General features: G+C 38.3%; 1 protein-coding gene across 1 annotated transcript in view; it reads left to right on the top strand.

Annotated features, from left to right (window-relative positions):
* The window catches only part of tenm3 (teneurin transmembrane protein 3), a 265306-nt gene extending 256012 nt beyond the window's left edge, over positions 1 to 9294 (top strand). The window contains exons 26-29 of the mRNA XM_026260629.1: positions 365 to 661; positions 2552 to 4163; positions 4307 to 4437; positions 5165 to 9294. Coding sequence (XP_026116414.1) covers positions 365 to 661; positions 2552 to 4163; positions 4307 to 4437; positions 5165 to 5923 — 2799 coding nt within the window. The 3' untranslated portion in view covers positions 5924 to 9294. The remainder of the gene's footprint in view (positions 1 to 364; positions 662 to 2551; positions 4164 to 4306; positions 4438 to 5164) is intronic.
* Positions 9295 to 18069: the final 8775 nt, after the last annotated feature.

Genomic DNA, 18069 nt, shown 5'->3' with positions numbered 1-18069 from the left:
TTTCTCTATTTTCTTTTGTCATGAAGAGCACCTGAATTGTCCTCTGTTGTTCTCCCTCCACTTTTATTTATTCCACAAAAGAAGCATGTCATCTCAGAGCATCAATAATGTAATCCTGATTCTTATATGGGAACTGCTCTGGCTTTTCAAAGACTCTGAGTTGCAAAAAATTTAATATAATATAATTTAATTTAATGAGACTAGTAGACAGATTGGAAGAGTATTAGTGTCCAGTTTGTATACAACTTCTATTCGGTCCTCAACTGTAACTGAAGTTGGGGAAATCAACCCTACCAAAATATATTATACTTGTTAGCAATGAATGTTATAATCAAAAAAATTATTCTGTTTTCCCATCGTAAAGGTCAACGGTAGAAACCTGCTGTCTGTGGATTATGACCGGTCACTACGCACAGAGAAAGTATATGATGATCATCGAAAGTTCCTTCTGAAGATTGTGTATGATGCCTCTGGTCACCCTACACTGTGGGTGCCCAGCAGTAAGCTGATGTCTGTCAACCTCACCTATTCCAGCACTGGTCAGGTCACTAGCATTCAGAGAGGCCCCACAGTTGAGAGGGTAGAGTACGACAGCCAGGGACGCATAGTCTCCAGAACCTTTGCTGATGCCAAAACCTGGAGTTACACCTATTTGGACAAGGTGCGTATTGTGAATTTTTCTAATAGTGGGTAGTCCTGTTATATCACAGGATTTGCTGGAGTGTGTTGAATTTATGTTCCTTTATTGTCAGACATTTCCAAGAGATATTTTTGCAAGAATGTTCAAATAGTCTGAATTCAGATATTCTACAGTTAAAAATGAATTGATAGTATTTGAAAATGACTAAATTACTTGTGTCAAACACAGCATGATATGCTACCACAAATGCAGGTGAAAAATATTGGCCCTAACGGTAAATGCTTTTGTGGAGCTTGGCAATTTAAATCTTCTACTTTCCCTGTATGGAAGTGGAGCTTGGACATTCTACCTACAAATTTTGCATTTCATGCCAGAACACTCTGGGATAGAAACAACATGGGAGTGGGTTACGGCTGTGTGAACCCATTTCTGGGTGAACAGTTTCTTAAAGTTCAAGGTGTTACTAGATTGGTTACTCGCTTTGAATTGGTTCTCCAGAAGCAAACCATTATAACTTTCAGCAGTACAAATATGAAGTTTGTTGGTCCACAGAAAGCTGAGAAATAGCTATAGAAAGACTCCTAGTTATCCAGGGGTCAGACATTTCCGTAGAACTATGTGGGTAAGTTTATAGACTCCAGAAACTGGTGTGTGCCATGAGGGAGAGACACTGGATGTTGTGGGTGTTTCTTGTAGGGGAAATGACTAAGTAAGGCCTCAAAGACAATGAGTCTCAAAATGAGACCACAGGGAAAACTCAGTAACAGTAACCTAAAAAAAGAGACAAAGAGTCATATGAAAATAATAACTTGCACCTCCAACCCTACTTAGAGGACATCACACATTGTTCGCTGCTATATGTGATTACCCTTGTAATTCTTCCAAATCTTCTTAAAAAAGTTTTGTTTGTTGACATTTAAATATTACAAAATATAAGGTTTTTACAGAACTTAGATATCAGTTGAATGAAAAAAGTGAGTTTCCTCCAAGAGAGCACTCTCCTGGAACCACAAAAGTTTTGTGGAAAGAAAAACCACTGTGTAAATGTGTAGATTAAATATGCATGGCTAGCCTGTCTTTCTGTCGCCTGCCAAATGTGCAGGTAGCGTGACCAGTGAGAGGATATCAAACATATGCCACCAGCAGTGCCTAGGGAACTAGAATAATGTCTGTCCAAGTATGGATGACAAGGTGAAGGCTTCTCAAAGGTAGACACTCACTGTAGCAATTCCCCAAGATGGAGAGGCCTGTAAGGATAGACCTCCAAATCTGCAGACGTCAGTCAGTGTGTGTATTTTACCAGGAAAGACATGAATATATATGGAGTGATGCAGCTGCTCTGAATACCACAGTCTCAGATCCATTCAGCCAAAGGCTCTGGGGATGTCAGTACTTAAGCCCACAGCAAGAAACACTTATTTATCATCCTTTGCTTCAACTCACCTCTCACATTGTCCAACAAGACCCAAAACATACATAGAATAAACATGAGGGCTCAGTCATTCATAACTCAAAGACAACTTGCTGACTTTGTTTACCTCAAGCTTCAAGCTTAGCATACAGATAGATTTTAAAACCCCTTCTTTTTAATTGATGTTCCATTTCCACAGTATGAAGAGCATGAAAACAGTTTTCAACCCGCCTTATTAGGATATGTATGGGCAAATCATGAGGCTAAAGCCAGTAATCGCAGAACATTTTATATTTATGCAGCCATGCACATTCAGCAGACCTGCATTTAGAAGCTTGAGGGTCAAGAAGAACTCAATTAGGCAAAGAAATAATCATTAAATGGAGCGTTAATACCTGCTTTTATACACCATTTGCATTTTAATAGCATGTTAGAAATGCATGAAAGAGTAATGAATTGTTTAGGTTAATTTCTCCTCTCTCCCACTTTTTGATTTACAGTCCATGGTGCTGCTTTTACATAGCCAGCGGCAGTACATCTTTGATTACGATCTGCAGGACCGACTCTCCGCCATCACTATGCCAAGTGTGGCCCGTCACACCATGCAAACTATCCGCTCTGTTGGCTACTACCGCAACATCTACAATCCGCCTGAAAGTAATGCCTCAGTTACAGTGGACTACAGTGAGGACGGTCAGCTCTTGCGGGTGGCACACTTGGGCACTGGCCGGCGTGTCCTCTATAAGTATCGGAGACAGAACAAGCTGTCCGAGATCCTATATGACAGCACACGGGTCAGCTTCACCTACGATGAGACAGCAGGTGTGCTGAAAACTGTCAACCTACAGAGTGAGGGTTTCATTTGTTCTATCAGATATCGACAGATAGGTCCACTGGTGGACCGGCAGATATTCCGCTTCAGTGAGGATGGCATGGTCAATGCCCGCTTTGACTACACCTATGACAATAGCTTCCGAGTCACCAGCATGCAAGGAGTCATCAATGAGACCCCGCTTCCCATAGATCTTTATCAGTTCGACGACATTTCTGGCAAGGTTGAGCAGTTTGGGAAATTCGGCGTCATCTATTACGACATTAACCAGATCATATCAACAGCTGTCATGACCTATACAAAGCACTTTGATGTCCATGGCCGCATCAAGGAGATCCAGTACGAGATCTTCCGCTCCCTCATGTATTGGATCACTATCCAGTATGACAACATGGGCCGGGTCACCAAAAGAGAAATAAAGATTGGTCCTTTTGCCAACACTACCAAATATGCCTACGAGTATGATATGGATGGGCAGCTGCAGACAGTCTACCTGAATGAGAAAATGATGTGGCGGTATAATTATGACCTGAACGGCAACCTACACCTGCTGAACCCTGGCAACAGTGCACGACTCACTCCACTCCGCTATGACTTACGAGACCGCATCACGCGGCTGGGCGATGCGCAGTATCGGATGGACGAAGATGGCTTTCTGCGGCAAAGGGGTGCTGAGATCTTTGAGTATAACTCCAAGGGCCTCTTGGTTCGGGTGCATAGTAAAGCCAGTGGCTGGACCATCCAGTACCGCTACGATGGGTTAGGAAGACGCCTGGCCTCTCGCAACAGTCTGGGCCAGCACCTTCAGTTCTTCTATGCGGATCTCAACTACCCGACACGCATCACCCATGTCTACAACCACTCCAGCTCTGAAATCACCTCGCTCTACTATGACCTACAAGGCCATCTGTTTGCCATGGAGATCAGCAGTGGCGAGGAGTTTTACATCGCTTGTGACAACACAGGAACACCACTCGCCGTTTTCAGCAGCAATGGGCTTCTCCTCAAGCAGGTGCAATATACTGCATATGGAGAGATCTATTTTGACTCTAACCCTGACTTTCAATTGGTTATTGGATTCCATGGTGGCCTATATGATCCTTTAACAAGATTGCTGCACTTTGGAGAGCGGGACTATGACATTCAAGCTGGCCGCTGGACCACACCAGATATTAGCACCTGGACCAGGGTGGGCAAAGACCCAGCTCCCTTCAATTTGTACATGTTCCGCAATAACAATCCTATCAGCAAGGTGCATGAGGTCAAGGAGTATGTCACAGGTGAGGAGAGAGCCCTTAAGGCACACTGTATAACTATGATTTTAATTAGTTTCAATGTTTAACGTTTGGGCGAAAAACTGTCAGGCAACCTGTGAAAATCTTTTATTTTTATTTTTATACAATATCTGTTCTTTCATTCATAGATGTCAACATCTGGCTGGTGACATTTGGATTTCACCTGCATAATGTTATCCCAGGATTTCCCATCCCAAAATTTGACCTTACCCAACCCTCACTGGAAATGAGGAAGAGTCAACTATGGGACGACCTACCGGTATACAGTCTAATGTCATCATCTGTCCTGCATAAGTTACCTGGCTAGATATTTTGCTTTCATACAGTATTTTTAAATAATGTAATGAAAAGTAACATTATTTGATTACTCTCAGACTCAAAAATTCTGAATCATATTCTCTGCCCTAGTAACTTTGATTGCTTTCATTCAAGTTGAGATTTTGGGCCTCATTTATAAAGCGTGCATACGCACAGATTTGATTTTTAGAGTTGATATGCGCCAATCCAAGCCAACTCTCATTTTTGTGAAAACTGCCTTTGACATAGAAAAGTGCGTAGCGTCACGTCAGGGTCTGAGCAGACATACATAATTTTCCTTGTTGGAGTACTGCAGGTTTTTGGAAATGTAAGTTGTTCCTGCAGCTTGCTTTTGTAAATTAAAGGATTTGGACGATGACTGGTGGTCTTTTATGTGTTAATGACATTAGAGTCATTTGCAAGGTAGAGAGCTGATACCATTCAGTTGTGTGCCAACTTAAGATCATTTGCGATTCGTAGATTTCACATCTGAAAGAGAGACGTACGTGCATTTTCTGTGCATGTGTTCATTCTATGAATCACACATATACATATTTGAGAAATAATTGTAAGATCAAATTTATTTAGGATGGTTTATGCGCAACATTTTATAAATGAGGCCCATTGTGTTTACAAATAGGTCCAGATAATTAATTAGAATGTGTTTTGTGTTTTTTGGCTCACTTTAGTCTATCTCAGGGGTCCAGCAGGAGGTTATGAGGCAGGCCAAGGCTTTCCTGTCTTTTGAGAGGATGCCAGAGATCCAGTTAAGCCGACGACGTCCTAGCCGTGAAAAACCTTGGCTGTGGTTTGCCACGGTCAAATCCCTCATTGGTAAAGGTGTGATGCTTGCCATTACCAGTAAGGGCCAGGTGGCCACCAATGCACTGAATATAGCAAATGAGGACTGCATTAAAGTGGCCACTGTCCTCAACAATGCCTTCTATCTAGAGGATCTGCACTTCACAGTGGAAGGTCGCGACACACACTACTTCATAAAGACCAGCCTACCTGAGAGTGACCTGGGCGCCCTGCGACTCACGAGTGGTCGCAAGAGTCTAGAAAACGGTGTGAATGTAACAGTGTCACAGTCCACCACCGTGGTCAATGGACGGACACGTCGCTTCGCAGATGTGGAGTTGCAGTACGGCGCGTTGGCTCTGCATGTGCGCTATGGCATGACACTGGATGAGGAGAAGGCACGTGTCCTAGAGCAGGCCCGCCAGAGAGCACTGTCAAGTGCGTGGGCACGGGAGCAGCAGCGCGTACGTGACGGGGAGGAGGGAGTGCGTCTTTGGACAGAAGGGGAGAAGAGGCAGTTGCTCAGCTCTGGGAAGGTGCTGGGTTACGACGGCTACTATGTACTATCAGTGGAGCAGTACCCTGAACTGGCCGACAGTGCCAACAATATCCAGTTCCTGAGGCAGAGTGAGATTGGGAAGAGGTAACAGTCTGCACAGCACAGACTGTTCGACAGACTACTGCCCCTCTGCTCCACAAGCTCCTCTCTCCTGTGTACACACTCCCAGAGCTCCTATCCCAGAGACTAAAGGGAAAGGGTTTATGTTAGAGAAGTGAGGAGTTGTGCCTAAGTGCCACACAAACTGCAGTTATACGGAAAAAACCTGAGGCACTTCCCCTCATTGACTAAACACACCCCCATCCTACATATTTGTTCACATTATTGCATTGAATGGATAATGGACTCTCTAAGAGAACAACCCAAGAAAAAACTCAGTTATGATTTGTTTTTCCTTTCTGTCTTTTTTTTTTGGAGCTTTTTATATAAAACCTTAAAGGTGACTTGGTCAGTGGTAAAACTGAGAGAAAAAAAGGCAAATGTGTTTACATGCAAAGACCACTGCATGCAGATGAACTAACATAAAGCCTTTTTCGCAAGGCAGCAACTGTAATTCAGTGGTTCATACCGTCCTTGTTCTCAGCAACATGTCTTGTCAACTAGTGAGGACTGAGGTTTCAGACTGTGAGCTAGTTGATCGTTTCTCTTCTGCTTTGATTTCTCAAGGGACACAGTTGTGGTTCATATAATTAAATCTGAGTGTACAATCTCATTCCTGAACCGACCCAGGTGGTGAATAGAGCGGAAACTGACAGAACAAAATATATAAATATATAGCTCATAACTGACCGGTACTTTGACAAGAGATGTTAGAATATCTTTATGGATTTTTTTTTTAAGTAAAAAAATTCAAATTATCCGTACAACAATATTAGTCGCAGAGAAAGTAATGTACAGTGTTTATACATAAAAATAAAATCTGACAAATATTGAGACTTTTTCGTCTTGTCATGCATTACTGTTTATACTCATGAATTTTAATATTTTATCTTATCGAAATTTGTGGTAATGCTAACTGAAATAAAATCAGCTGTACTGTGTCATTAAATCCTCAACATTGTTTTTCTTCTCTTCCCATCCTCTGAAACTGATTGTTGCCATTTTTTATTTCTATTTCTCTCTTTTTCAGATTGTCTGACTATGTTCAGTGGTTTCATGGCGTTACTGCCTCTGTAATCAACAATAGGTTTAGAGTAGCTGTTTTCCAGTTGTGAGATGAGTAAATACTACTCAGATACTAAAAACCCAACAAGGGTTTAGTAATTTGCCAGAAATTATTCCTTTCCAGTAATGTCATGGTATTGTTCTGTCTTTAATTGGAATGAGTATCAAGCTTAATGCTTTTTAAAGACTTTCTGTCCAGATGTACGAGTTCAAGCTTCAGCTTCGCTTTCTATCCAGAGACAAGATTATTATTATTGTTTTTCAAAAAGTTTCTGCTCTTTTTAATGTGTTTAGATGAAGGATTTATCACTCTAACATTAACGTGTGTTGCCACTGGCAGCATGGGAGAAAAATAACTTGCACAGAGTTTATATCCCTGCATTTTCACCATGACTAAAAACTCCATTGACAAGAAGAAACAATCAAACTCTCTTGAATCAAAAGGGTCATTAGACAGAAGAGATAGTGTGGCTTTTTCCCACTCTACACAGACATTGCCCTACAATCATGTTAGGATGCCAGAAATAAAAAATGATTTGCATGGGGCTGAATTTATGTAACTGAAATAAGTGCTAAAGCAGAAATTTACTGAGTACTAATTATGAAGTGAACAGTTACCTTAAAAGAGAACTCCACCATCGTCCATATGAAGGAGACTGATTTAGGATTTCTTTTACTTTAAAATATTTGACAACAAATGTATTCATCTAAGATCACCACAAACATTAAAGTGATCAAAAGTCACCCCAAAGGGGGGAAACAAATAATAATTTATATGCCTAAATGGACTGCCTCCTTCTTCAGAAACTGTTTTTGTAAAGGCTTTTTAAAGATTGTATAAAATAAAATGTTCTGACTAATGAATGAGAAAATATTGTTTCCATTTTAGTTTGTTGTTTTCCTATGAAAAGTTTTTCAATCAATCATGTAATTGTACGGTGGAGCCTATTTTTCTATTCATGAGTGAATGGAGGTCTGAAGGGGATGTTACCCACCTGTGAGGTTTTCTTCAGTTGTGGACTGGTCTGAACTTGTTGTTAGGGTGAACTTTTCCCCCTGGAAAGAAAAAAAAAGTGAGCACTTCATTAAAACACTAGTAATAACCAGAACAAGAACCACTGCAATATTAAAGTGTTTGCCCTATGAGGTCTACACAGATTCTCTGAGTTGCTCTGCAATACAGTCAAGTTATCTGTTGGCATAAGGAGTGCCCACTGTACTCCGGAGCCCTTCAATTGGAGTGTATGGACAAATTCCAGTTTTCAACATAGTCAAAATACTCTTAATAAAACCTAAAAGTAGATTTGGGGGAAATGTGTTACAGAGTAGCAGTGAAGATACAAATGTCTGTGAGAGGAGAGGTGAGAAGTGGAAACGTCCTGATATGTTTGCTATCGATTGCATGCATACAGTGTAAACCCAATGAATCAAAGGAAAGTCACTTTTTTTCCTTACAGCATATTAGTGCCAATATGTACGTGGTCTGTTTTGATATTTCTTTGCACTACAATGTGTATGTTGAAGATGATGATGCCTCTACATTATACATTATTGCAGTCGTCACGTCTCTGGTCTGATCTGAGGGAGATTGTAAAAACTGGTTATTTTTCCTCAATTAAAAGGAAAGATGCCTATACAGAAAATCATCAGTATTTCATTTAATACTTTCAAAAAAAAAATGCCATTGTCATCACAAAGTTTACGGTCACTTAACAGTAATGTTTTCTCATATCAGATCTGATGTGGGAATTGGTCAACCTGAAATGTGTGCATTGTGTGACTGAATTTGTTGAAGTACTGAGAATCTGAAAATGCAGTGTGTGATTAGCTTTGTTGCTACTGCGACAAATCAACCATTGGTTTTTGTTCAATTGCTTTGTTTTTGAGCAGCCTCTACATTTTGTGTATTTTGTATTATCTGTTTTACAAACTTGTTCCAAACCATTACTACAAACTGAAGTGGTTTTACCTGTAAATTCAATAACTTATCTTACGATCTCTCATTTGTAATGAGGATTTAGAGGAAGTTGTATTACTGATGTTCTTATGTCATTTGTTTTTGCTCGGTTTTGCTTTTGTATTGTTTTATAGCCACGCAGCATCTCAAAAAAAAGAAAAAAGAAAAGAAAAAGCTCATGATTTCCATTTGATAGACACGTCTGTTTAGAGTGCAATTAAAGTGCAATTTTGATGTAATCTAAACTAGGTCACTGCTGGATTCATTACCTTTTATCTTCAACATGTTTAATGCTCCACAGAGATCAATCATAAAAATAAAATGTAATATTCAAAAAAGTTGTGTATTTATTAATACATTACACAAATGTGACCACATATCTTACTCGTTAAGCAAATGTACACTTTTAAATAGTAGTTAGATACAATAGCTTGTTACTATTGTGACACTTGTTTTGAGATGCTGGGGATTTTCACAGATCTACAAATGGCCGATAAAGAAACTAAAGGGGCAGGGATATTAATGCAAATGCATTAAGGTTGTTACAATACCTAATTCTGACATTCACACACCCCCTTATCATATCAAACCTTTATGATATTTTACTGTGAAAGACACTGACAAACTACATTGGATCGATGCAAGCAGGTTTGAAAATGACAATGCTAAAAAAAAAAGAAAAATTCCCATTCCACATTCCTGTAGCTCAGTAGCTAGAGTTCGGTGCTAGCAATGCCAATGTCACAGGGTCGACAACGAATGCTTTGAAATGCAAAGTAAGAAGCTTAGATAAAAGTGTATGCAAAATGCATGAATGTAATTTAATTGAATATCAGTTCAAAATCTACGTAAGACACATAAAACAGAAATTAAAGAAATATCACAAAACAAAAACTGATATGAATAAATATTACATTATATCTTACATAGTAAGCATGTGTGTGAACTAGTCAGGAAATCACTTAATTTCACAGTTTCATGATTCTGTATAATTTATCAATTATCCATATGTTTCAGAACTGATGGAGAGAAAAGCGTCTCAGGTTTTATCCAGGCACATTCCAATTATACTTGTTTCATCTTACATAGCTCTACTGGAAGCAGCCTAGAAAAACTCTGCGCCAAAGATTAATGAGGAAGTCTGATTCTCTACTACAGCCAATCACGTATACCTGACAACCGAACTTCACCAATCCACAGTCTAACAAGCCTTGTCCACCTCACACAGCAGTCTGTGCCCCTCATTCCTCTACTGTCTCAGTAAAACACCGCCCTACAGTCAGACTTCATTTTTATGAAGCGGCCAGCCTGAAGGCTTTGGGCCTCTGATTTCATGGGCAATGACCCATCCCTTACTGCAGAGAAATAGCTTTGCTGTCCCTTTGTTGTTTTGAGAGAACCAGACCAGATGTGCTTCCCAAGCAGTGTTTGAGGCTCACAGTGGCATGGTGCTCTCAATCAGAGTGGGACTCCATCCAAAAGGCCCCGCATCTCAAATGTGGTCGAGTTTCCAGCAGCTGCAGCTGCCGAACAGAAGACACAAAGCACACTTTTGGGATATGGGAAGGCTTGTGAAAAAAAGAAAAAAAAAAAAAAACCTTACTGGATGTAATGGGTTTTCCAGTCACTTCTGCTGCATGTCTCTGGGGCCAAGCACATCTCTTTTGTTTGCCATTTCTGAGAAGGTCTGAAGTGCTGATCCAGGCCACATGTGAGATGCCTTACAGGTGCGCTGTGTCTGTTTGCTCTCATTACTGGGGCTCCATTATAACCTCCGAGCAGTCCTAACTCAATATCTAGCTCAGCCTATTCAGTATGTGTGTAACAGACATTTGCCTTGTGTTGTGTCAGTCATTAGTATGCGTCACACTTCCTACTGCCAGCTGGTGGCGCTATGACCGTATGCAACAACGGTAAAAAAGGATAGGCTATATATGTTTTTCATCCACTCCCACCAACCTTTTGTTCTGACTTAACATGGGCAGTTAGGGTCCTCAAACACCTCCATAAATTCACACCAAGGGGTCACAGAACTAACAAATAAAAGTCATAATTAAAATAAGCATACTAACAATTCGAGTCTTATTAACCAATGATACAGGAGGAGAAAGTTGCTCATCTGCTTCCAAAGTGGAAAGATTTTCACAAATAAGGATAAACAGAATACAGTCATCGATTTAGCCTAAATAAAAGAACATTTGCATAGCACAACAAAAACATTTCAATAGCTGCAACTGTTTTCGTCACTTCATTCTGTCAGAAGTCCAATCCAACCCTCTCTCTTCAGCTCAATAAGTCAACAAAGAAAGACAAAGAAAGATTTAGAGATCACAATTAGCAATAGTAATCAGACCAGGATGACATTGCAGTCTGTCTTCTGGATGGAATCCAATGTGAAGCCTTTTTTGAGACAGGGATTAAACTGTTTCTTTTAAAGCACAGACAGGTTAAGCTGAACTGTGCTTGCCCAGTCACAAACTGCCATCAGCCCTTTATTGATTGAGCATCGACTTGGTATCGAGTTCCTACATTGCTCTCGTAAGACTGATCTAACTTTGAGTCCCAAAACTTTTTAGATGGTTCCTAACAAAAAAAAAATCTGGCAGGATATAATACCGTCTCCAGCCAGACTTGTTTTTAGAGTAGTGCATAAATATTCTGACTTTCTCATTTTGGGAATTCAAAAGTGACACCCACCTGCAGATGGCTGGATATTTAATGTAAAAGATGACTTTTATATGAAACTTAACAGCAGGACAGCTGTTTGCATGCATCAGAAATACTGCCAAAACCTACAGCCCACCTTACACAGATGCCCTTTTTGTCATAACAGCATCAACCCTTTTTTCATACAGGAAAATCATACTGCCAGAAAGCTTTGTTAGGTGCAATTCTTTGAACTGAATCTATAGTGTGATCTGAATGAAGCTTAGAACTAATGTGAGAATACAATTAAATGCAAACAATGTTTGGAACAAAGAGAGCTAAAATATACAACCAAGAATAAACAAGTTCTTACTTCCAGAGCTTCAAACTGAATTTTTTAAAGACCATGATGTATATTCTGAGTCTGACTATACAAAAACGCCATCACCTTATTTTATTTATAGGCAGGTGGAGAGGGCCACATGAGCATAATTCATTAAGTACCTTCAGACAACCTCCTCATACTTTCTGAATTTTAATAAGATGATAGGCTTTATGTGCCAGGTGGTGATTAGGTTAAGATAAAGTATTCATGATATAAAGACATTCAACCTTAATATTGTTCCTCTAAGGGGCACGTGGGACATTAGATATCCTTTAAGAAATTAACACTTAACACTCACAGCAGTAGTCTATGAGATACAAAACATATACTATATGCATTTTTGGCTTAGTTTCTCAAATGTTCAGTGGTAAAACTGAAACAATGGATACAAGTAAAAAACAAAAATGTTTTTATCTTTATTTTGATGTTCTGAATTAAAAATATAACATTTATATGATTCATGTAATTCCTAACTGAGTTCTTACTGGCCATGCACATAAGAGTGAATATGTGCATATTTTAAATTTAAATATTACTTGCAAACAGTTTTACTTGCAAAATTATTCCTCAACTAGGATTGAACCTAGAATTTCCTTCATGAAAAAAAGGGAAAATAAATACTCCCCCAAAAGTTTTTATGTTTGGTTCTTTGTTGTATTTCTCATTTGTATGTCGCTCTGGATAACAGCATCTGCTAAGTGAATAAATGTAAACATATTGCACAGCCTTCTAGCTCCCCTTTTCCATAAAGCCATAGCAAATGCTATAAACTTTTACATGGCAAATAGACACATTGGGTATATTCAAAAAACCCTGTTCAGTCACCAGAGCCACTAACAGAGTAATGTCTCATTTGATCTCCAGCATGTGAAGAGAGAAACCCAATGAGACATGCCAGTTTAACCAAGAGCCCGGAGCCTGGTCCAGGGTTGATAGTACTGCACGGATCATCTGGAATACAGCATTAGGCTTTATATGTCATATAACTCTTAAATATAACTCTATATATCACTTTTAAAACGTCTGATTTTATCACACTGACATTGATAAAAAACATATATATTAATAATAATGATAATTATAATAAAAATAATAAAAATCAAAGAAACTATACAAATATATATATATATATATATATATATATATATATATATATATATATATATATATATATATATATATATATAACAATAACCTACGATACAAAGGACATTAAATGCCTTTAACTGATAAATTTACATTTCATAACCTGCCAGGCAGCATTAAAAAGCAGAGGGCTGATGAACAAAATATATTCTTATAATGAATAATTAACAAAAATGACCTAGATTTACAGATCAATAGTTTTTGTACATTCAAATATAAATAGGTTGTGTGGTATTTAATTATATTACGTTTATAATAAATAAAAGGAATGCACTCTATCTAATGATTGGTTAAGCATTAGCCTATATTTTTTTTAAAAATCAAGTATTAAAACTACCTCACAGAGCACTACTCCACATTAATAACTGTAATCTGTATATGCAGCGATTTATAAATCCTAAAGGTTTAGCTCAAAAATATAATCCGCATTAATGCATATGAGCCATGCAGTCGTTGTAATGCAAACTGCTTTGTGAATTCACTCTGGGCGTGTTCTCTGATCGTTTCGGTTGGAAAACAATACGAGCAACCACTGGATTCGGTCATGTAATTTCTGAAGGAAGATCATATGTACTTTACATTTTTAACATTTATAATGAAGATTTTCCTTGTCGATTTCTATCGGCGGCAAATCATATCAATTAGAGGCGAACTGGAGCGGTTTACAGCGAGTAGCGCCCTCTGTTGTTCGAAACAAACAAACGCCAGATGGAACTGGCCTTGATATGCTCATACATTAAATTATAGACGTTTCATTTAATTTTGCTTAAGGGGTATTAGACATGGTTAGAAACAGAAAGAGGTTTGTGGCCATCTTAAATTATTTTATTCAACAGTAGGCCTAGTTTATGAATATTTTAAAAAATGGTTTATTTGCATTATGACGTAGCCTAAATAAATACTAGAATGAACTTTATCTAATGGTGTTGAAGTGTTAAAACCATAACTATCTCAAAAAGCACATTGAACTACAGCTATTTTTTGTAGCCTACAATAATTGAATCCCACATGTAGAGCAGAAATGGTGACGGCATAAACAGGTAACAAATATGATTGAATTTGCATAGCCTACTTGACTTGAGTTGTATTTGTACTGCACAGTAGTAGTATTCCCACTATAAAATAAAATATTAAAGAAATACCAGTTTTAAATATTATATTTAATTTCTCTGTGCATTAGCCAAAACATGCTACAACGCAACATATGCTGTATTCCATACAATGGTTTTATAGACCATGTTGAAAGTACAGTTAATGTCCCATAAATTAGTCACTTTTTTGTGTGTGCTTTCAAAAATGAGTATAAAACCGAGTTAGTAAACTAAATTGAAGACATGCGGTATACGTATCAGCGATTACACGTTTAGATCTGAAGTTGACGCAAATAAAGAGTGTTTTACACTTACTTCATAATCACAGCTATAACACCTTGTGGATATTTGCCACCTGTATAAGCTACTGTTCCCTTGTTTCATGCTATTTTTTCATCTGGAACCATATGGGAAGCAAGCTTGATGGATCTCAAATGGAGCTCTCTTTGTCACTTTCCATATGCTGCAGCAAACATAAAGGTAAGTGAAGTCTGCTGCGGTTCATCTATAAATGTCATGCTGCATTCGGGTCATTTCATTAGCTACACATCAATTCATGCAATAGATCAGATTGGAGGGTTTTATGTTGTTTAATGGAGACAATGGGCCAAATGAAATAAGACGTGTTTTTAGCTCACTCCACTTTTTAAAGGCATCCTTTATATTTCTGATCCAAGTGTCTTTTCACTTGGCAGCCAAAAGAGTTTTTAATGCAGCCGCCTTCCACTAACTGTTTTTATCTTAACTTACAGAGCTTTTGGCTGATGACCAGCACTTTATCAAGGATAAAAATGGAAGGAAACAGGGAAGGAGCTCACTGCAGGCTCAGGAAAGTATTTCCTGTATAATAAACCTGAGCTAAATGAGACAAAGCATCAATGCAAACCTGATTACTTTATCTTTGCATTTATTATTTGTCTGTCTGTATTTCATTTGCCTTCAAACACTCACAGTATGGTTACTTGAAATATTGAAATGCAAGAAGTCGCTGTCAGAGTGGGATAATGTAATAAATACTAGAATGCAAAAGGTAGTCTATGATTTGGCTCACACAGAATTATTTTCAGTTTATTCAACACCCACATCACTTGTCACTGTTGTTACACTTGCTGAGCATGATTTGCCAAACACCATATCGGACAGATTGCATCTCTCTGGTCTGAAAACTTTTGCCTTCACACAGAAGAGCCTCTATACTGGCATGGAGGACTTCTGTCTGTCGAAGTGTCAAATTGTGTTTCCAGTTTGAAGATTAAGCTTAAAGAAAACTTGCTTTTGAGGTCAGCAAGCAGCAACATAAGGACAGATATACTTTACTGAGTGGAAGAAGAACTGATCCTCAGTGCATTTCAAACTGCTTATGTTTATACACACACACACACACACACGTTTGTTTTGGTGAAAAGTGGGGCCATCTCATAGGTGCAATAGGTCTTTATATTGTAGAAACTTTAAATTCTATCATCCTCCATCAACCATACACCTAACCCTAACCCTCACAGGAAACTTTGTGCATTTTTACTTTCTCAAAAAAAAAAAAAAACTCATTCTGTATGATTTATAAGTGTTTTGAAAAATGGGGACATGGGTTATGTCCTCATAAGTCACCCTCTCCTTGTAAAACCTGTGTCATACCCATGTCATTATACAGAGTTGTGTCCTGATGTGTCACAAAAACAAGAGCACACACACATAAGGGTGATGTTGAAGAAATGAACAAACACCCTCCATAGTCTACACTCTCAAAGGTTTCTAAAGGGCGTTTTCATAGCGATGCCATAGAAGAACCATTTTTGGTTCCCCTTTTGGTGAAGTTTTAATGTGAAGAACTTCATAGTACTTGTAATATTTTTTTCAAGTGAAAGGATCTATGGATGTTAAACATTCTTTATGGAATCATCTATTAACCTTTATATTTAAAAGTGTTGTGAGAAAAAGCCTACGTTTAACAAAACCGGCCCCTCACCTGCTCCAGTAGAAAGTTTTCCCTCTGATTTCTGACATATGGATGATGACGCATCTGCTGTCTTTTTTAAAGTTATTCCATTTAATCTTTTGCATTCTTTTGTCTTACAGTTATTGCAAGGTTTGCTTTTTGTAAATATTTGAGTGAGACTTTCCAAATGTAGAGTTAAAAATCTACATCTTTACACAATCTTCATTGTATCGGTAAAACAAGGCTCTCGTGACCAATTTGATGTGCATTTCACCCGTGTCATTTCTCAAGGCATCAGTATCTCACCTGTGAAGAGGGCCGTTGTGCTCTGCTCTGTCTTCTCTTAGACAGTGCTGGCTGGCTGGCTGTCAGAGCGCTGTGTTCCAGAGAATGATTGCACTTGGTTCTCGAACAGACTATGCTGCAGCACTCCATCAGCTACACCATCTGACACATGAACAGGTTTTCATCTGCTTGCTGTAAACTTATTTTGAGGCATTTTATAACCCCCTTTGCTGCTCACACAGAACACTTTCCTTTCCTGCAAGAGACTATTTCAAGAATTATTTTTAGCAGCACCTCCAGACCCATCACCCACAACAAATCATCAGAGAAAAGTCATCCAAAAAAAATGATAGGTCTAAACACCTCCACACATTATTCAATTTGCATACATCAACCAACTCATGTCTTTTTTCATTTGTGATCTTTATTAACAACATACTGCATTTCAGGTAAAAGAATGGAAGAACAAAATAACATTTTTTTAACTCATTGGGCCTATTCTCTTCCAGCAATGACAGCACTCCCATCAGGTGGGTCTAATGATGCAATACATCATCAAAACACAAAGAGGAAAATATAAGCAGCCACAACATCGACCTTAAAAAAGTGCAAAGTTATAGAATAGCAACAAACCAAATGGTCTACATCATTATGGTTTTCAAAGCTACAATTACTTTGATGTAGTCAGCATGTTCATTGCAAGGAGTTAGAGAGTTTCACCAAAAATCATGATATTGTAGACATGTATACATGTTTTATTTCAGAAAATACATGCTCTAGGACCTTTCTTTAAAAGTTTACTGTAACATTTTAAAAACAATTAGCACAGAAACCTCAAATGGCATGTGGTATTTTCACTGACCATCTATTAATGAAGGACATCCGCAAATATATATTGGAAATGACATTCTTTCTCATTTTCATAAAACATGCATTTTTTAACTTTTTGTCAGATTTCTCAGCTTTGGTTTATGGTGCGTTAAGACTCTAGTCTGAATGACTTTCTCAGTAATGGCAGCCAGTGATCTCTGCATAGGCAGCAATGTTCAATAACCATAAGTGAATGTGCAATTCATCCAGGCAGGCTAATATAATGTGATCTAATAAGCATTCACTCAATTGAGTCTATTCAAACTTTTTTTTTTATAGGAATCGTTCACCCCAAATACTTAATTACTCTCTCTCACCCTCATGTCGTTGCAAACCTGAATGACAACTATGTTTTACAGAACAGCATGAATAATTGATCACAGAATGTATTTTTTGGTGTAAATTATCTGCAACACTGCAAGCATTCACAATGGATACTTCACAGTATATGAGGGTGTGTTCTACCTCATTACACTTAAAGAGCCTCATGATTTTAGTATTAGTTACCTCAGGCCTGATATAAATCAGAAGTGATATAGATATAAATGACATGATCAATTGCAATGCCAAACAACCAACATATGAACAATGTTTCATTCTTTTTGCATGAAGCATTATGAATGTACAGCAGTGACCAAATGATACTCATGAAATGAATGATAATCGAATGAAATGCCTCAAGTAATTTGAAAGTCAAACTTTTGAACTGTTAAGTGATGTATGCATGCAACAAAGCAAAACCTAAAAGCAGCAG

This window comes from Carassius auratus, unplaced genomic scaffold (genome assembly GCF_003368295.1).
Source record: "Carassius auratus strain Wakin unplaced genomic scaffold, ASM336829v1 scaf_tig00215565, whole genome shotgun sequence".
Classification (NCBI taxonomy): domain Eukaryota; kingdom Metazoa; phylum Chordata; class Actinopteri; order Cypriniformes; family Cyprinidae; genus Carassius; species Carassius auratus.
The sequence above is the reverse complement of the archived record's forward strand: the minus strand, read 5'-3'. Positions and strand labels throughout refer to the sequence as shown.